The following is a 21,071-nucleotide window of genomic DNA, read 5'->3' on the forward strand; positions in this document are numbered from 1 at the left end:
TAACAAAGTCCAAAGCTCCATAGACATCCACCACCCACAGACACAATCAGTTGTAGTTGAGAAGGAAAAAAATCACACACACATATACAATGAGTGGGAAAGAAAATAAGATAGAGGAAGGGGAAGATGAGGAGGAGACAAAGGTTGTTCATCATTGGAGCCACCGGCATCGACTTATTCTGGGTGAACCTCGTATAGGAGAAAGATGTTATGGCTGTGGAAAGCCTTTTAATGCAGGAGAGAAAGCTTATGTATGTAGATGTTGGCCGGAAGTTTTCGTATTAGATGAAGAATGTTTGGGAATGCCGAGGAAGATTAGACACGCAATGCACCCACAACACATACTCACTCAACATACATTAACCTTTGATATATATGTCAAAGTCCAAAAAATGTTGTGTGCAATCTGCGGAATGTCTTATAACAAGGCGGGGAGAATTTTCTACAACTGTATGAAGGCAGAATGTGAGTTGTGGATGCATATGAGATGCGCGCAGGGTAGTGACATGATGTACGATGCAGCCGATGATAATGATGGTGACGAGCAACATTGCACCATAGATCATCGGAGTCACCCCAAACATGGATTGAAGTTGGTGATGAGGAGTTGTCGCTTCAAGTGCGATGCTTGCGGCATCACACGCGGGGGGAAGTCCTACATCTGCTGCAAACCTAATTGTCAGTATTGGATCCACCAGAGTTGCGCATCGTTGCCTCAAACCATCGAAAGCGAATACCACTCTCACTCCCTCTCTCTCTCTTTTCATGTCCCACCTCTATACATGAAAAGGGACCTGAAATGTGATGTGTGTAGTAAATATTTACCATCTAAATATTGGATATATCATTGTGAGCTCTGCAGCTATGTTGTACATCTAAAGTGTGCCTCCAACGTCACTAGGTACATTGTGGTCAATATTTTTGTGTCATTCTTAGACGGTGTTTGGCTAAGCTTATTTCACAGAGTTTAAAAAAAACTGCTTATGAAATGTTTCAAAAGTTTATAAATTGTCAAAGTATTTCATAATTGAGTTTATAAGAAAATTCTCGTTAGAATGAGAAAATTGTGAAGAGAAATAATTATTGCTTATAAAACTCAAGTAGGGCCGAGAAACTTATTTTTTAAGAAACTTATTAGTTGTTGGAGCTTATTTTTAAGAATCTTATAAGCTTTTTTAAAAAATACTTTTCAAGTGCTTATAAACTCCTAAATAATTTATAAATTGTTTTAATTAGTGTTTTTGTTGGTTGTAGAAGAAGAAGAAATGAGAAAGGGATTATGGAGCTCCCAATAAGTGATGTGGGTCATGTGGAGCTAATTGGAGGTTTGGTAAAGATAAAAGGAGGAGCTATATCAATACCTCATCATGATGTTGATTATGAGTTCCACAATCACAAACTCAGATTAGTCTCATCATTTCCAAAAGAAGAAGAAAATAGTGATGATGATGATGATGATGATGATTGGAAAGATCAAGAATCGGAATTAATATGTGATGGGTGCATTACTCCTATATTCAGCCGGAAACAAAGACCATCTTCTTCAACATCATCATCATCTTCTTCTTCTTCAAGTAGAAAATATTACTACTATATGAGTTGTAGCAGTGGATGCAATTACAATCTTCACATGGCGTGCTTCCGCTTGCCATCTCGCCTCCCCTCCATTCCACTCCACCACCAATCTGGTCACCACCTGATTCTCAAATCTTCTCACAAACTTCCATCCGAGGAGTGGGAGTGCAAGGTGTGTTCTCTCATATCAAGTGGACTGTTCTACGCTTGTACAAAATGCAACTTCAGAGCAGACATCAAGTGCGCTTCTCTGCCGGCCACCATATATCACACGGCTCACCAACAACATCCCCTCGACTTTCAACCCAGCTGGCAACTAATTTACTGTGATGCTATGTGTGGTGACTCCTTATACGGCAACTCTTACGCGTGCGGCAGCTGTGAGTTCATTGTGCACGTTCCATGCGCTATACTGCCAGAATCAATCACCAGCCGTAGATGGGACAAGCACCACCGGCTGCTATTGACGTACGACGCCAATCTCAACAATCCGGGTGAATTCTACTGCGACGCATGTGAAACAGCAGAAACGAATCCTAAGAGGTGGATGTATCACTGCCGCCACTGCGATCTATCCATCCATCCCCGCTGCTTGAAATCCACATCCGGTGAGTATAGAAACATCAAGTTCGGAAAGGAGTATGTGATTAATGATGCGGAAGTTCACCCACCACACCCTCTCGCCTATCAACTTCTCACAAAACGCCGTTGCGACCTTTGTCGTAGGGATAAGTATGAATCGCGAGGATTTCAGTGTGCATCATGCAACTTCTGCGTTTGTTTATACGCCTGCGGCGAGAAAATGCTCAAAAATGGCTGCATGAAGGCCGTCGAGTGATGTTTTACCTCTTTCTACTTGTATTTCTTTTGCTTATGTTTTTCTCTCACCGCTTTTACTTCTCAACGTGGGAGGGTTTTTTGTTTGTTTGTTTGATCAATTTGATCCTATGTTTGGTGTTTCTAATTTATAAGGTATTAATCACATGCCATTGACATGGAACCGGCCAGACCGGAACGCGCATCGGGTTTCCAAACGCCGGCGACGGCGGAAGATCAGCAAACTGCGCAGTTTGGTTGCTGATGTTTTCATGAGCAGAGCAAAACTGAGGAGAATTAGTGCCGTAATTTTCATCGCCGCTCATCTCCTCGATCATTCCATTTGCGACGTCGTCGAGCAAAGGGTTGTCGCCGCTGCCGTCGTCATCGAGCAACAGTAACTGCTCGACTCTGTAAATCGCGCAGGTGGCGTGTTGGTGATTGTGTTGCATGTGGAGCAAAAGGTCCGCCATTTGTGTGGGCGGCCGCGGTGGTGGCGACGCTTGGCGTTAACCAAGCACCGCGGCGGCGGGTTTTGTTCGCGTTTGGTGTTACATAATTAAATAATTATGATCATAATTAAATAATTTCTCAAAATCCAGGTTATAAGAAAATAAATCAAATATATTTTGTTTTTTTAATAGAAAATAAATCAAAGTTGATATTATATATTACTCCTTACGTGCGCTAAAAGTATATCACTTTCGTCACATTTTGCCTCACAAATAAACCAAAGTTGATACTATAAATTACTTTTCTTTTTAGAACATGATCCCATATCTTTTACTTATCATTTATCCTGACAAATACCATTTATTTGCAGAGTAAAAAAAAACACTCTTTATTCAATTTTAACCACTTATTTTATGTAATGGTGAAACTATAGTTCTATTACATAAAAATCATCCACCATTTTATTAAAATATGTGTAAGCCAAAGTGAAATATTTTTGCCGGACTAAGGAAGTAAAATTTATTGAAAGTTTGGGATATAACAAACGGTTGAAAAGATTGAAACTATTCTACGACGCTCTTCATTTGCCATTTGCCCTTCTTCCTTTACATTTTTATTTTTTAAAATATTATTGAGGGGATTTGCACGTATTAATGTAAAAGGGAAAAAATGAATAATTTATGGAAATCTTTTTTTCTTTGGTATATAGGTATTGTTTTTGGTATATATATTTTTTTCGTTTTTTGACAACTCTAAGCATGAGTAAAAAATTATATATATATATATATATATCTCATGTTTCCCCACATAACATGTTAATCACAACATGCATAACATACCAATTATAGGACACTTGGTATGGACATGAGACTTTGAAAATTACCTTGCATGTTTCGGATAAGTATTACTATATGAGAAAAACAAAGGCAAAAGCAAAAGCATAAGACACAGACAAAAATAGGAAGAAAGAAAAGTACAAATTCTTTGAGTGAAGTATACTTGTTATTATATATGATGCATTGTTCTTTGCTGAGATGAGAAGTTTTGTATGATTCCATTCTATGTCATTAATTTAACAAAGTCCAAAGCTCCATCGACATCCACCACCCACAGACACAATCAGTTGTAGTTGAGAAGGAAAAAAATCACACACACACACATACAATGAGTGGGAAAGAAAAATATAAGATAGAGGAAGAGGAGGAGGAGACAAAGGTTGTTCATCATTGGAGCCACGAGCATCGACTTACTCTGGGAAAACCTCGTATAGGAGAAAGATGTTATGGTTGTGGAAGGTCTTTTAATAGAGGAGAGAAAGCTTATGAATGTAGATTATGTTGGGAGAATATCATATTAGATGAAGAATGTTTGGGAATGCCGAGGAAGATCAGACACGAAATGCACCCACAACACACACTTACTCAACATGTATTCACGTCTGACCAAATGATCATCCATGGCGAAACACTCAAAGGAAAGTTGTGTGCAATCTGCGAAAGGATTATTATCATTCGCAAAAGGCCTTATACCAACACGGAGGAGGGGGGCATTTTGTACAAATGTACGAGGGCAGAATGTGAGTTGTGGATGCATATGAGATGCGCGCAAGGTAGTGACATGATGTACGATGCAGCCGATGATGACGACGATGACGAGAAACATCGCACCATAGATCATCCGAGTCACCCCAAACATGCATTGAAGTTGGTGATGAGGAGTTGTCGCTTCAAGTGCGATGCTTGCGGCATCACACGCGGGGGGAAGTCCTACATGTGCTGCAAACCTAATTGTCAATATTGGATCCACGAGAGTTGCGCATCGTTGCCTCAAACCATCGAAAGCGAGTACCACTCTCACTCCCTCTCTCTCTTTTTTCATGTCCCACCTCCATATATGAAATGGGACTTGAAATGTGATGTGTGTAGCAAATATTTATCGTCTAAATATTGGATATATCATTGTGAGTTGTGCAGCTATGTTGTCCATCTCAAGTGCGCCTCCAACGCCACTAGGTACGTTGTGATCAATATTCTTGTTTCAAATTATTTAAAAAGAAACAGCTAATAAAACTATTTATAAATTGTCAAAGTATTTCATAATTGAGCTTCTAAGAAAATTTTTGTTAGAATGAGAAAATTGAAGAGAAATTAGTACTTTTAAAAAAACTTATAAGTTGTTGGAGCTTTTTTTTAAGAATCTTATAAGCTTTTTTAACAAATACTTTTCAAGTGCTTATATATAAACTCCTAAACAATTTATAAGTTGTTTTAATTAGTGTTTTTGTTGGTTGTAGAAGACATGAGAAAGGAATGTTGAAGTTCCCAATAAGTGATGTGGGTGAGGAGCTAATTGGAGGTTTGGTAAAGAGAGAAGGAGGAGCTATATCAATACCTCATCATGATGAAGATTATAAGTTCCACAATCACAAACTCCGATTAGCAGTACTCTCATTATCTCGGGAAGAAGAAGAAGAAGAAAATAGTGATAATGATGATGAGAAAGATGATCAAGAATCAGAATTAATATGTGATGGGTGCATTACTCCTATATTCAACCGGAAACAGAGACCATCTTCATCATCATCTTCTTCTTCAAGTAGTAAAGATTACTACTATATGAGTTGCAGCAGTGGATGCAATTACAATCTTCACATGGCGTGCTTCCGCTTGCCATCTCGCCTCCCCTCCATTCCACTCCACCACCAATCTGGTCACCACCTCATTCTCAAATCTTCTCACAAACTTCCATCCGAGGAGTGGAAGTGCGATGTGTGTTCTCTCCAATCAAGTGGGCTGTTCTACACTTGTACAAATATCTTTTGCTTGTTCAGAGCAGACATCAAGTGCGCTTCTCTGCCGGCCACCATATATCACACGGCTCACCCACAACATCCCCTCTATTTCCAACCTCACGGGAAAATACGATGGACACTATTGCGGCCTGTTAGGCAAAAGATTTACTGTGATGCTATGTGTGGTCACGCCGCATACAATTATGGCTGTAATTACGCGTGCGGCAGCTGTGAGTTCATTGTGCACGTTCGATGCGCTACGCTGCCGGCATCAACCAGCAGCCGTAGATGGGACAAGCACCACCCGCTGCTATTGACGTACGACGCCAATCTCAACCATCAAGGTGAATCAATCTACTGCGATGCATGTGAAACAGCAGAGACGAATCCTAAGACTTGGATGTATCGCTGCCGCCATTGCGATCTATCCATCCATCCCCGCTGCTTGATATCCACATCCAGTGAGCATAGAAACATCAAGTTCGGAGACAAGTATGTGATTCATGATGCGGCACTTCACCCACCACACCCTCTCGCCTATCAACTTCTCCCAAAACGCCGCTGCGACCTTTGTCGAAGTGATAGGTATGAACAGCAAGGATTTGAGTGTGCATCATGCAACTTCTGCGTTTGTTTAGACAACTGCGGTAAAGAAATGCTCGGAAAGGGAGACATGAAGGCCGTGGAGTGATGTTTTACCTCTTTCTTCTTGTATTGCTTTTGCTTATGTTTTTCTCTCAACGTTGGAGGGTTTTTTCTTTGTTTGTTTTATGTTTGTTTGATCAATTTGATGATACTATGTTTGGGTGTTTGTGATGTCTTTTGTCGATTTCTTGTTTCTAATGTCTGCATTTATACAAAGCCCATATATAGACATTTTATTTTATACATAAGATAGCAAAAAACAAAAAACTAAGGGTGCCTCCAACAAAGAACTAGAATTCTAGCTTCTAAAATGCCACCTCAATTTACTTCAACCATAAACTAGTTTCTAATTTTAAAGGGTCCCACGATACTTCACAAAAAATATTAAAAAAAGGAAAACATTGTAGTAGCATATTTTCAAAAAAATAGAAAGAAAAACCAAATAATATTAAAAGTAACTTGTGGAGCCCACATAAAGTGATTTGGGAGCTGGGTGCACAGCTGCACCTGGTTTCTCGAAATTTGTAAAGAAACTGGTTCATAAATTCTTCAATGGTAGTTTCTAATTTTTGCACCTCAAATTTCTAACCATTGGAGGCACCCTAACTAATAGTAATATTTTTTTTTAAAAAAAACAGCAATTAGATCAAAGTTCAATAATTTAAGGTAATATTATATCACATACTATTGTCATGGAAATTTTCTCTTAGCGTTTGGCAACAACTGCAACTGTACGGAGACGGCGGAGGAACAGCAAACTGCAAAGTTGTGGTGATTCATATCGTTTATAATATATTTAGATAAAGAAAAGCTATAATTAATTTAGATAAAGAAAAGTTATTGTCATAATTTTGATGTTAAATAATTTATCAAAACTCAGGATATACAAAACATAAATCAAAGTTAATGCTATAAAAATAATTATTATTATCTCTTCAAAAGAATTGTTATTGTTATTTTATAATAACGGGTATAAAGATTAATGAAATTATTTAATGCAAAAACGGAAAAGGATAGTTAGATTAAGAAAAAAAACAGAAAAAGAGAGTTAGAATATATGATCCAAAAAGACTAAAGAAGTAACATGTAAAAACTTATTTAATTTTTGTTGTTTATTGTTATTTTTTACGACACCTTTTTTGTTTATATTTTTTAGGGGATTTGCACGTATAATAATATAAAAAGGGAAAAATGAATGACGCAAAAGGGAGTATTAACTTGTACTCAAATTGGGCCCAAATCTTCCCTCAAAAAACACTTTTGGGCTCAAATTGAACTCAAAATTTGACAACATATATTAATTGGGCCTATTTTGAGTTCATCAATTTTAAACATATACTGCGCCCCTTTTGAGGTCATTCATTTTCATTCTAAACCCCAAATCTTACAAATTATAAAATATAAATAGTTTATGGAAATTTTTATGTTCTTGTTTTAACCAAGAGCTTAGTGTCACGTGATTAATGTTAATTACACCCCCGACATGGACATAAAATACTTAGAAATTCAACAAGAATACCTCACTTGATATCAAGACAAATATATTCCTCGAGATCACACATGTAGAGAGCTATTAAAAATGGATAGGATGGCATAATTTTGGACCAAGCTGTATTATTTTTAGTTTTTCTTTTTACAACTCTATGCATAAGTATAAAAAAATTATATAACTCATGTTTCCCCACATAACATGTTAATCACACAACATGCATAACATACCAATTATAGGACACTTGGTATGGACATGAGACTTAGGAAAAGGTTTGACAATGATACCTTACCCGATTTTAGGACAATTCCAAAATCATATTTACTATGATGATAGTAAGACAAAAGATATCAATTCTAGCTACAAGTACATGTTTATTATTTTATATACATATATATATGTCAAAATGAAAAAAAAAAAAAAAAAAAAAAGAAGAAAGATGATATTCATATAGTATCATATAAATTAAGAAAAGGAAACAAATTAAAAAACATAGTCATTTTCGTATTGAAGTCGTGCCTTGTCCACCATCTAGGACATAAATACGTGACACCCATAAATTGAATGATAATTATGGGAGACCAATATACATTACAATTTACACACACACACACAATATATATATATATATATATAGAGAGAGAGAGAGAGAGAGAGAAGAGTTCTATGGAGAAGCAAATATTTGCAAAGAAAGGAGAAGCAATCTCATCCATTGATCTTATTTAATCTAACGGCTGAGATTGATTCGCGCCATGTTCAACGAAAATTTGTGTTGAACATGAACAGCCATCGAACCCCTCAGCCCCCAAAAGTTCATACATGTTCAATTGCTTCTCTATTTTTCTACTAATATATGTTCATGACATGTTCAATACTTTTCTATTCTCTACTTTTATATATATATATATATATATATATATATATATATATATAAGCAAGTGTATTAATTGGGTAATTATATACATGCATGCACATAGGAATGTGGGTGTGGGAAGGGTCGCATGCAGGCACGTGACAGCATTGCAGCCGAGAAAGCGAACTGCCTCTGTTCGCACGTGGAGGTGGTGTGTACATCAGGTGAGAGAGAGAGAGAGAGAGAGAGAGAGAGAGAGAGAGAGAGAGAGAGAGAGAGAGAGGCTTTTGTTTCTGAAAAAGAACACTCTTTCCCGATCAAGATTTCTTCAGTTTATCTTTTGTTTGAAATATCTCCCTTTTAATAATTCAAGCATAATTTTGAACAACAGTATAGTATATGATGAAAGAATTAGGTGTATAATTTTTTAATAATTAACTTTTAAAAATATATCAAAACATTAATTTTCATAATAACTAAAACAGTTAGTCGCAGTGCTCGCTGCAATTGTTATAGTAGTATTACTATACTTTAGTTTTATCATAATGTCATCTTAATTAAATAATTTCACTATAAATACGTAACAGCGCAATCTGTCTAGAAATTCCATACAACATGTGTTGGATTATTATTTTATAAATACGCAATAGTTTAATCCGCCTAGAATTAAACTTTGTATTATGTGAGTTATTAAAATTCATTTATGTATATATGTATTGATGAAATTTAAGTAGTGGGGAAATGGTCCCCAGCAATATACTTTGGTCATTGGGATCTTCACACTTCACATAATTCAATAATATATTTATATATATCCAATCCAACCAATCTTTTGAATACTCGCAAACACATGCATAAAGAGTAACGACAGTGACTCTTGTCTCTGTTTCTTATCCACGCTTCAATAGTGAACTATACCCTCCTAATTAGGCAAAGATAAGCTTCCTTAACATTTTTTATTATTTATCTTCGACCTCAGTCTCGTGTCAGATTATTTAACGGTTCAAATTACGTCAGAAGAGTCACAAATTCGAATTGTAAAACTAGCAGATACAAGCTAAAAATGATTGTGTGCATACACTATTATATATAGGTTTGATTCTAAATGCGATACCCTCGAATGATTTGGTATCGCTGGATATAATCGTATTGTACTGAAGATCCGACCATTACGTGAGAGTATTGCTTTTACGTTAAGGAAAAAGATTATATCTTTCGAAATATCGATGAAGATATATTCGTCTCCCAATCCCCTCTAATCCTATCTTCGATGGAAGTCTCGGTCTAACAGGTCAAAATACGTCAGACGGGTTAAAATTTGGATTGAAAAACTAGCACGCACCAGCTAAAATTAAGATTATATACGCGATCATATATAGCTTTGGACACCGTCAGATGATTTGGCTCGAGTGCTTTGTATAAATTCAAACGATCTTGTTCGTTTGATACTCATATCATATTAAAGATCGTATGATCAATCTCGATGAAGATATATGCGTCTCTCTATCGTTAAATTTTACTTATTTTTAATTTGCTCGTCAAACACGGTTGAAATTATGAAAATTGGCAATCAATTTTCGGCCAACTTCGCACTATTCTTAAACAGGACATCTAATTAATATGAACCGTTACATAGCAAGGATATTGTATTATATTATATAGTCACATCTATAAATTAAATGAAACATAAGCTAAAAACGTGTGGCAAATTAAAATATGGCAAGCATGTTAGAAAAAATTGGGAATTTAATTATTTTATGATTTTGAAGTTGTGTGTGTCTGCGAAAGAGCAGAGAAACAAGCACGAGCACAGCAAAGATGTTCCCCGCGAACACCTTCTCGTCTGACACAACATTGGAGTTGCTGACGTCAGCAACGGTGGCACGTGGCAAATTGCCCTTGTGCACGTGCCAAGAGTACTCCACTTGGATTATTATTACTGGCAGAGATGCATTTGGAATAGTTTCGATGCAGAAAAATACGATAAGTAATTAGATCATATGCTTTAAATAGTTCGATTTGAAAAAAAATATTACAATTAGTTAATAAGACCATAACGAATGTGTAATTCTTTAGTTGTAGAATCGTCTATTATCCAAAAAAAAAACGATAACTAATAAGATTACGTGCTCTGAATAATTTGATCTAAAAAAATATTACAATTAATAAGACTAGAACGAATATGTAACTCTTTAGTTATAGAATTGTCTATTTTCTTTAGTTATACTATGTAATAAAATCATGTGCTCTGAATAGTTTACCAATTAGACGATCCTAGAAGGAATTGGAATTTCTTTATTTAACAATTAATTGTTAATTTATTTGCATTGAACACGTAAAATACAAAGATAAAGTGAAGTTCCAAGTTCGACATCACTTAACACTTATCTAGGAACACATTTTATTTTCAGAGAGAGTATTTTTCAAAAAGAAAAAAAAAATCTACTATTTTGGGCAGCAATTTATGAAAAATTTGTACATCATGCATGGGTGTTCAATTCAAAGCAAAATTATAATGCTAGAAATTCATATATTTATTTATTTATTTATTTCAAAATAAAAGTGGTTCGGTATCTGACGTTTCATAAGGAATAAAGATAGTGCAATTCAATCATTTGTGTAATGAACTACTAAATCAAGAATTTTTATTCCAATTATATTTAATTTTCAGCTGCCAAATTTCGAACTTGGTCAAAGCTAGAGAAAAAGATGGGAGGGGAAGAGGAAACACAATATGGCCCATATGCCAAAAAACGAGTTTGATATTCAAAGAAAAAAAATAATTAAAGTGAGATATGTAGTGGGATAAAATTGGTCTATTATGGTATAGTGTATTAGTCAAGAGTCAAAGAGCCAAAGACTATTGCAAACCTAATGTGTGACAAAGCCATACCCCATTAGCCATACATTGATCCTAAAAAAGATTGCTATTTGACTTCCAAAAACTTGGATTCGCTCTTAAATTGGATTTTTCCTATAGTTTTTAGGTCACTTTTTTTATTATATATTATTGACATTAGATAGAAAAAGACTTCCAAATAATGTTAGTATGGGCAGAGCTAGAACTTTACAAATGGGCATGTAAAACTACATTTTTATATTTAGAAACAAGTTTAAACGAAATAAATTATATTTTCACACACATAAAAAACTGAGTCCAACCTTGGCTTCGCCCCTAAATGCTAGGCGTCTAACCCGATCAAAGATTAGGTCAAGTCCCCTATCTCGAACTCAAATATGATAGTATCTTAATTTATCTCATGTCAAATTAATCGTCTTACATCTCGATATTCGAATTCGAACACTATTAAATGCTGGCTAAATTATGAGTAGGCCGTCGGACATGTGGTTGGATCAAAAGATGAATATCGATTTTGACCTGTCAGTCAGTCTGACACAAATTTTTTTGTGAAACTTTTTTATTACCTAAAAAATCTATCTTAATACAAACAATATTAACCACTAGCTAAATTATGAGTAGGCCGTCGGAAATGTAGTTGGATCAAAAGATGGATACCGCCTTACCGATTTTGACCTGTCAGTCAGTTTGACACAAATTTTAGTGAGATTTCTTAATTACCTAAAACATCTAACCTAATACAAACACTTATGGAACGTTTAATTTGCATGATTGATGAACCGTTGGAGGTTATAAACTCTTTAAAATAAGTTTCGTCAAATAACCCCTCATAAATTATAATGATCAAAATAAGTAGCTAGGGAAAAAGAGGACGATCGAGTGAGTTCGATTAGAAGCTTTTTGAGGGAATAATCATCTTTAAGCTCAAAGCCTAAACACGATCAAACCAGAATATCAGAATTTGTCCAAAAATCAGCAACACACCTGCACACAAACTTTCTTACTTAAAAAAAACAACTAAAAATATATATATATATATATATATATATATATATATATATATATATATCAGATTCTCAATCAACAAAACCCCAATAGAGCGACCAAAACGCAGAGGTCTCTGCGTAGAAAGTGATGTTGCCTCAAAAAATATATATCATAGTAATATAATGTCCGAAAATTAAATAAATGGGCATTAACCAATCCAAAAAAGAGGAAAAGGCATGTGATCTTGGTAAGGATTATGGGGGCAAATACCTGGCAATCCACGAACCAAATTGCCCATTTTTTCTGATTTTAATTAACTTAATTAATGGTATTAATTATATAACACCCAAGATTTCGCTTTCCTTTGTTTGCGTTTCCACACACCTCCCATGCTCTAAGGTTTCTCACTTGGGATCGCGACGGCCACGTGCGTGCCGGGCGACCGACCAGGTCGTTGTCGTCGTCCATCCGCGTCGTGCACACGGGACGGGATCCCTTGTTCTAATATATGGAGTAATGTCTGAATGAAATCTCCCGTCTCAAAATTTATTGTGTCCCGTTATGTTCAGCTATTAATTTAACTAGTATTTTATAATAACTATTATAAAAATAAAAAATATATATTTATATAATAAACCCTAATTAATGTTTATCGCTAATTTTTTTTATTATACATCATAGCTTTAAATTAATTATTAATTCAAAATAGTATAAATATAATTATAAATTGTAATTAAATTAATGAATCCTAGTTAATTGTCTTAAAAATATAATAAATCGAAATTAAAGAAAAAAGCTATCCATAACTATAAAAAAATTGAAAGTGTGACAGATGATCCTATGTGAGTAACTAACTTGTTTTAACTAAATTGTATGCGTACGTAAGTGAGTCTTTTTCATGTTGTTAATTAATTTGAAAATCGGCAAATATTTTGTACAATTGTTTATTTGATTTGTTTGTATAATAACCATTTGATCATATTGAACTACTTTCGGGTTTAACAGTGAATTTCGACAAGAGCTGTCTCATTGGAGTCGGGATACCAGATTTCAGAAGTGAAGATCTGGCGGGCATTCTCAAATGTAAAGTGGGTGGATTACCCACTAAATATTTGGGAATTATGATCGGGACAAGACTTTCTCGGAAATCAGAATGGCAATACGTGGTGGAAAATATCAAGAGAAAAATCAAGAGCTGGGAAAAACGTAAGTTTTCGTTTGCTGGTAGAATCACCCTGATTCGATCAGTTCTTTTGTCCATTCCGGTATATCATCTCTCATTTTCTCTTGTTCCAAAAGGTGTGTTAGCTGAGATGCGGTCTTGTCTGAGTAGTTTTTTGTGGGGGGGTGGAATAGGAGAGAGGAAGATTCATTGGGTTAAATGGGAGCAGCTTTGTGTTGGTCTGGATTTTGGGGGGCTTAATTTTAAAGATTTGGGTGGTTTTAACTCGGCTCTTATGGCGAAATGGATCTGGAGATTTTTGACAGAAAAAAATTTGTTGTGGGTGAAGGTGTTCAAATCTTGCCACGGGGAATTGGAGAGGGATGGAAATGGATTCAGGGCTGAGGGAAACAATTTGATTAAGTCGGCTTGGTGGAGGAAAGTGGTGAGACTGAGTAGGGGCGAGGGTGGAAAAGGGGTGAGAGAAAATCTTGAGCGAGTAATTGGAGATGGGAATTCGGTGAGGTTTTGGACTCACATTTGGGCGGGGGAGAAATCTCTGGCTGATTTGTATCCGAGACTTTTTCGTCTCAATTCCAATAAAGAGGGTGTTGTTAGTAGCATGGGGGAATGGATTGAAGGATCTTGGGAATGGAAATTCGAATGGGAAAGGATTTTGAGGGAGAGAGATCTGGAACAGATTTGTGCTTTAACGAGTTGCGTTAGCAAGATTAGGATGAATGAAGGTACAATGGACGCTTGGAGATGGAAGGCAGCCGGAAATGGTGTCTTCTCTGTCAAGACAGCCTACGAGACATTCGTTAAAAACAGGAGTTCTTCGAATGTTTGCGGAGTCCAAAAGGAGTTGTCCATGATCTGGAAAGCTCAAGTTCCAGCTAAGGTCAGGGCCACAGCTTGGAAGGTTATTATAGGTAGAATTGCAACAGTGGACAACCTGCGGAGGAGACAAGTGTTGATACATTCGCCGGCTGATTTATGCGCTCTATGCCAGTTGAAAGAAGAAACCATAGAGCATCTCTTTTTCCATTGCCAAAAAACGGATGAAATCTGGAAAGAAATCTTAAATTGGACAGGTAAACAAGCAGTCTTTCACTTTAATTCCAAGGCCCATTTCAACGCTTTCGTGAATTTGGGGAGTAAGAAGGATGTGGATTTCTTTCTTGATGTTTGGTTGTGTGTGATTTGGAGCATTTGGAAGATGCGAAATAATTGTATATTCAATCAAGAAAGTTGGAATAAAGAAAGAATGATGGCAGAGATTAAGGCGAGATTATGGGTTTGGCGTACGGAATTGAATCAATCAACGCAGGAACAAGAATTTCGAAGATGGTTTGTTGCTGTTAGAGGTTTGGATTGCTAAAGATTGGGTTACAGCGGCTGATCCTAATCAAGAACATCATACGTTCTTTTGCTTTTGTTTCAGCTGAGGTTTGGAGATTGGGGAGTCCGATTTTGGTGTTACTTTGTGGAGTTGGTCTGGTGGAAGTTTATTTCTTTTGCTCTTTCCCTTGTATTTTCAATTCTGTTCTGTATTCTTGGTACCTCTGGTACCCGGAGAACCGTTCCGGTCTTTTACTGAATGAAATCTATTTTTTCTGATCAAAAAAAAAAAAAAAGATCATATTGAATATAGTGCTACAAAAAAAAACGGATTATCGTAAATGGTATATTCGTTGATAAAAAAACAATTGACTTCAAGCATGAAAAGATCTAATAAAGAAAATGAAATATAAATTAATAGACCCACATATATATTATTCTTCGATTTTGTCCATGCTGCCATGATCGCGACATATGAGCAAAATCTCTTGATATGATCAAACAATATACATATAACTAACTAGAAGAAAAAATATATACTACTTAAATAAAATATTTATGCCTAAAAAAATTAAATAACACAATTAATATATATTTTTTATATTTATATACTAGTTCCTAGGGACCCCACACTTTATAATGTGCTGTAAGTTTTTTTGAAGGTTCAATAATTCTGGTGAATCCAATGTCCAATCCAAGATGTGACACCTTGATAATTAAAAACTCAAACTTTTTTTTTTTTGAAATCAGATATTTGGAGAAAAGACCATCATTAAAGTAAATATTCCAGGCTTTTCTCAATTTAACTGAAATAATCTTACCTTTCTCTTTGACAAATTATTTTTGATAATTAATTTCCAATTTGTTTATCATAGTGTTATTTATTGACGGATCTTCTCGTGTAATTATTGGGGAGCTAATACAAGGCTCCTAATGCTAAAGTTACCATGATTTAAATTTAAATTTTAACCCAATGAAAGTTACAAGTAAAAAAATCACGACGTTACAATAATAATTTTTCTATTCTATCTTCTTTTTTATATATTTTTAACCATGAGGCTCCTCCATTAATTAGTTCATTGGTTGCTTTAATTAATTGACGCAATTTAAATTTTTTCATATATATAGGCTCCTCTACCATGAATGTGATTGCGAAAACCTAATTTAAATATTTACCTTTTAATATATAACTATTGTAAGCAAATTAACAATAGCATAATTCATATATCCAATAATATATTGACAAGTTGTTATTATTCTGGTAATTAGGTAGACACATAAAAAAAAGTAAGCCATTTTGTGGAATATAATAAGTAAAAATGTACAGTGTGATAATTCGTCTATAAAAAAATCACTTATTTTAATTAAATAAGAGGTTCATTATTATCCATATACAGAATGGACCGATAAAATAAAACATTCCTATTGCATCTTTTAAATAATTAAATAACAACCCCAAAATCCATTAAATATTATCTTAATGAGAAGTGAAAAAAATAATTGAAAATGAAATAACATAAAATATAAAATACTCCTCTTTTTGGCCGTTTGCAGTTAAATGATAAGGAATTGTGTCAAAATGTAATGAATAATAATTAGTTGGTGTGTGCATGTGCACGGCTCTCTAATTGTGGCAATTTGGTAGGAAAATTATTCAACGCGTTACAAATTAAATTATCTAATAATATTATAACATATAATAAAATAAAGAGACAAATAAATATTGGTATGATAAATTGAGTAGAGATAAAAGATGCCTCCTACTTATTTCACCAAACCTTCTATAAAACTTTAAAGGGAAAAATCAAATGGCTCCACCTACAATTTATTCTTTGGAGTTAAAAACCCAACTATTTTTGTTATGGAAGTATATATACCAAAAAACATAAGAATCCATAGAATTAAATTAAATGTTTTGAAGGGTATAATGGTCGTTTTCTCTACATGTTGGTTAAAGATGCCGTGATATTGTACTATTTTTCTATTTATCACTGATGCTAAACAACCACATTGTCGCTACCGACGAATTAGTTAAATAGAAAAAAAAATTATTTAACTTGTTTTTTAAAATAAAAATAAGATCTGGTAACTTTTTATCTTTTAAAAAATAAAATAAAAAATGCAAAAGAATTTTAAAAAATAGATATAATATAGACAGGACATTGAAATAATTAAATTCTATTTTAATTTAAAAAAATCATAAAAAATCATATTAAATTAGTTTGTGACCAGATGTCAGATGGTCACAGTGTCGCTGCATAGATTTATTGTTTATTTATTTGTTTTTAGTTGGAGGTAATGCTAATGCATTGACTACTTCTAGCATCTAGGATTCTGCATGAAAACATATAAAAGACTTTGGTGGATACAAATGAAAATTTAAATGCTAAAAACAACTATAAGGGCTCAATTAAATAAAACATGAAAGTTTGTGTACCTAATTAAGAATAGGGAAGATCTTGTATTAAACCGTTTAATAAATTGGAATTTATAGATAGAGTCAAGTTTTGGAAGTAATCACTATCATAAATTCATAACACCAAGAAAATTGTAGATGATCAAATTACTTTGTTTTAGCACCAATCTATTTTAATTTACCCCTAAAAAAATTAATTTACTTTGTTTTCTACTTTTTTTTTTCTTGGAGAACTATATGTACCGGAGCAATGGCTGATATATTACATGTTTTAAGTCGTGTGAAATGTAATATAATATAATATACTATAATGGATAATAATAATAATAATAATAATAATAATAATAATAATAAAACCGAAAAAGTTAAAGTATTCGTTTTATTTTACCAAAAATCCCAATTATTCGCTTTGCTAAAATTAACATGTTTCCTATTCTCAACTTCCAAAGTCACCAGCTTTTTCTTTCCAAAAGAAGTGAAACAACAAATTGTTAATACATTTAAAAAAAATCAAATTGTTAACCAGTAACCAAGACTGGTTTTCTGTAATTTTCACCCACTAAATTGCACTTTCAAAAAATCAGAATCTCTGCCCCCACACTCATATATGTACTTGGCCCCATTTTTAATTAATTATTGCTTCATCACTTTTTTTTATAGACTATAAAAGTAGAAATTTGTATCTCTAAGATATATTTTTTCTTTAATAAGGTGGCCTAATAGAAAATAGTGTAATTGGGTTTTTTAGGTTCAAGTCTTAAGTTTCAAATTTTGATAGACATGTCACTTTCAATTTGTTAAATAAAGTTTGTCTAATACAATTCATATCTTTTATGTACTAATTTGTAAGTAATTAATTATACAAGAGTGAAGTCTATCCAACACACATCTAAATTATCTAAATTTAATTATTCATGAATAAAAGAAAAAGTATGCACACAAAAGGGTGTGAATGCAAATTCCCCATCTTTTAAAAAAGAAGTGTATAAATGATTGATCATTCATGTAAATTTTTTCTACTTTAAACAACAATTTGATGCAAATTTAAATCAACCTTATTATACAAAGTTTTACTTTTTCTAAAGGAATTATTCCTTCTCCTTGAGGAACGCTACTGTAATTATGCGAAAAACATGGAATAAATTTCAATTCATGTTCTGACTCCACATGAATCCAAGTACTAACTCAGGAAAAAAATCTATTTCATAAACATATAAATTTGATTGAAATCAATGTACATAATTAATAACGATCATCAAAACTTCTCTCATTTTGGTAACTGATCTAACCAATTTAGAGAAGGAATTCTATCTATTAATACATTAATTATTCTCCTATTCCGCCGCTTCCCATATAAAATTTACCGTGGTCAACAACTGAGATATGATTGAACATTACCCAAATATAATGCAATTTTATTTATTTATATTTATAAACTATGGGTTAGGATCGAGTGATAACCGTATCTTTTTGTGAGAAGAAGAATCATGAACAAAAAATAGCAAAATCCGAACATCTTTGTTCATGTGTTTTTGAGCGTTTTATGTATTATAAATAAAAAACACATGAACAAAGATGTTCAGATCTTACTGTTTTTTATATCCCTAAAATGGTCCAAAAGAGATGATATGAATTTTAAGAAAAAATATGCAATTGTGTTTTGAATGGAGATAGTGATTGAGGAAGTTTGTGGGATCATTTTTAAATAAGGAAATCACAATTTTTAAAGATATATCTATATGATATTAAGATCATAATTTTCAAGGACGAAGAAAGTATAACATAAAATGATTATTTATCGAAATTCGCTGTCATGCAACTCATATATATCAGATTCACAAGCTTCACCATGAAAAGAAGGAACCAAACTATATTTTTGAAAAGAAATTATTATAATGTAAACAAATTTATCGTTGAAATTGGACAAATTACAAAATAGTTGGACATGAAAAAGGAAAATGTGAGTTTTTTTTGGAAAATTCAATAAAAATCCAAGAATCAAATGCCAAGCTGGCACGTACTTAAATTCAGACCGCGCGTGCTGACTACTCCTTTATATTCCTCTCTCTCCTATTCCCATTCTCTTCCATTCATCTTCAACCTCAAGCTCCTTCTCTCTCATCCCACTCTCTCTCTACACTCCCTCCCCTCTCTTCATACCCCCTTTGCCTCCCACCCTTTCTCTCCTACGCCCCCAAAAAACCTCATTTCTGCGTCAAAGCAAAAATGTATGCTCGAGAAAAACTATGCAACAAATCAAGAAAATCCGACAAAGATATTCCGCCGCCGTCATTCTCCTCCACTCTCCTCGACGAAATCTACCGCTCAATCGACGGGAGCGTCGAGAAATCCGATGATCTCAACGGCTATAAAGAAGCGGCGAGCTCTCGAAGAGCATGCTTGGTCGAGAAATGGATGGAGAAAGAGGCCAACGAGAGAGCCGCCGCGAGAAGAAAGAGACAGCAGTTTCTGCGAGAATCCGACACCAAATCGGCGGCGCACGACAGCGACGTCATATTCTTCAGCTCCACGTCGTCTTCCTCCGACAGCTCCGGCGCGCTTTCCTCCTCCGACACCGAGTTTTTCGGCTCGACCGGCGGCCGGTCCAAGCCGAAGGTCTCCTGCTTCACGGCCCGACCCAAACCGGTCCGCACCGGCTCCCGCTCCGAACCGGACCGGTTCAAGCCCGACGATCGCCAAGATGATTTGATCAAGTCGAAGTCGAGGGCGTTGAAGATTTACGCCAATTTGAAGAAGGTCAAGCAGCCGATCTCTCCCGGCGGGAGGCTGACGAGCTTCATCAATTCGCTTTTCAGCAATGCCGGCGGGAAGAAGTCGAGGAGCCTCGAGGCTCGGGACGATAGGTCGGTGGCGGCGTGCTCGTCGGCCTCGTCGTTCTCGCGGTCGTGCTTGAGCAAGTACTCCCCCCGGTCGCGGGAGAAGATGAGGGACGGCGGGGAGCGGAGAACGGTGAAATTTGAACCCGCGGTCGTGGACCGGGATTTGCGGTCGGGAGGGGGCAAGAGTGTGTATAGTGGGGACTCGGGCCGGTTCGGGCGGCCCCCGCTTCCCCCGCCCGAGTTGAAGATGAACAAGAAGGCGGAGTTCGTCGCACAAAGACAAAATAGTAATAGTAAAAGGGGTGATGTTTTCAATTATCACGTGGACGAGTACGAGGACGAGGAGGACTGTCTGAGTGATTCGAGCTCGGACTTGTTCGAGCTCGATCACCTAACGTTTTTCGGGAGCAATAGGTATAGCGAGGAGCTACCCGTGTACGAGACGACTCATTTCAATACGAATTGCGCTATAGCTAGTGGTTTGATCCGATGATTAGGGATTGAATAAAAGTTCTTGGTGTTTTTTTTTTTTTTTTTTTTTTAATTTGTTCTTTTCATTTTATCTTAGGACTTAGGTTGTACATTGTCTTTTTAACCTATGCTTTTTGATCATACCATATTAGAAGATGTTACTGTATGTTACTTTCCGATTTATGGAATTTGATGATGTAAATTTTTGTGGGATTTTGTGGAAAAAAGCAGGATTTGGAATGGAGACAAACACTGAAAAAGAAGAGAATGGGAGAGGGTTAGATCCCAAGTTGGTAAGAGAGTGACAGATTTTGATAAAGGAAAAAAGAAAACCCAAAAAAATAAAAAAGGAGAGAGAGAGAGAGAGAGAGA

The 21,071-nt window shown here is 35.2% G+C and overlaps 4 protein-coding genes across 4 annotated transcripts; all 4 read left to right on the forward strand.

Moving 5' to 3' along the window:
- Positions 1 to 1,279: 1,279 nt before the first annotated feature.
- LOC131019175 (uncharacterized) lies at positions 1,280 to 2,539 on the forward strand. The gene has a single exon (XM_057947860.1). It carries the CDS (start codon positions 1,280 to 1,282, stop codon positions 2,411 to 2,413), a length of 1,134 nt encoding a protein of 377 aa, XP_057803843.1. The 3' UTR covers positions 2,414 to 2,539.
- Positions 2,540 to 3,978: 1,439 nt separating this feature from the next.
- On the forward strand, positions 3,979 to 4,908 carry LOC131019176 (uncharacterized). The gene has a single exon (XM_057947862.1). It carries the CDS (start codon positions 4,009 to 4,011, stop codon positions 4,906 to 4,908), a length of 900 nt encoding a protein of 299 aa, XP_057803845.1. The 5' UTR covers positions 3,979 to 4,008.
- A 234-nt stretch (positions 4,909 to 5,142) lies between these two features.
- LOC131015398 (uncharacterized) lies at positions 5,143 to 6,451 on the forward strand. The gene has a single exon (XM_057943779.1). The coding sequence runs from the start codon at positions 5,154 to 5,156 to the stop codon at positions 6,324 to 6,326; it is 1,173 nt and encodes a 390-aa protein (XP_057799762.1). The 5' UTR covers positions 5,143 to 5,153; the 3' UTR covers positions 6,327 to 6,451.
- Positions 6,452 to 19,463: 13,012 nt separating this feature from the next.
- Positions 19,464 to 20,912, forward strand: LOC131015403 (protein BIG GRAIN 1-like B). Its single transcript, XM_057943784.1, has one exon. The coding sequence runs from the start codon at positions 19,615 to 19,617 to the stop codon at positions 20,719 to 20,721; it is 1,107 nt and encodes a 368-aa protein (XP_057799767.1). The 5' UTR covers positions 19,464 to 19,614; the 3' UTR covers positions 20,722 to 20,912.
- The last annotated feature ends 159 nt before the right edge of the window (positions 20,913 to 21,071 follow it).

Source organism: Salvia miltiorrhiza, chromosome 3 (genome assembly GCF_028751815.1).
Source record: "Salvia miltiorrhiza cultivar Shanhuang (shh) chromosome 3, IMPLAD_Smil_shh, whole genome shotgun sequence".
In the NCBI taxonomy this organism is placed as follows: Eukaryota; Viridiplantae; Streptophyta; class Magnoliopsida; order Lamiales; family Lamiaceae; genus Salvia; species Salvia miltiorrhiza.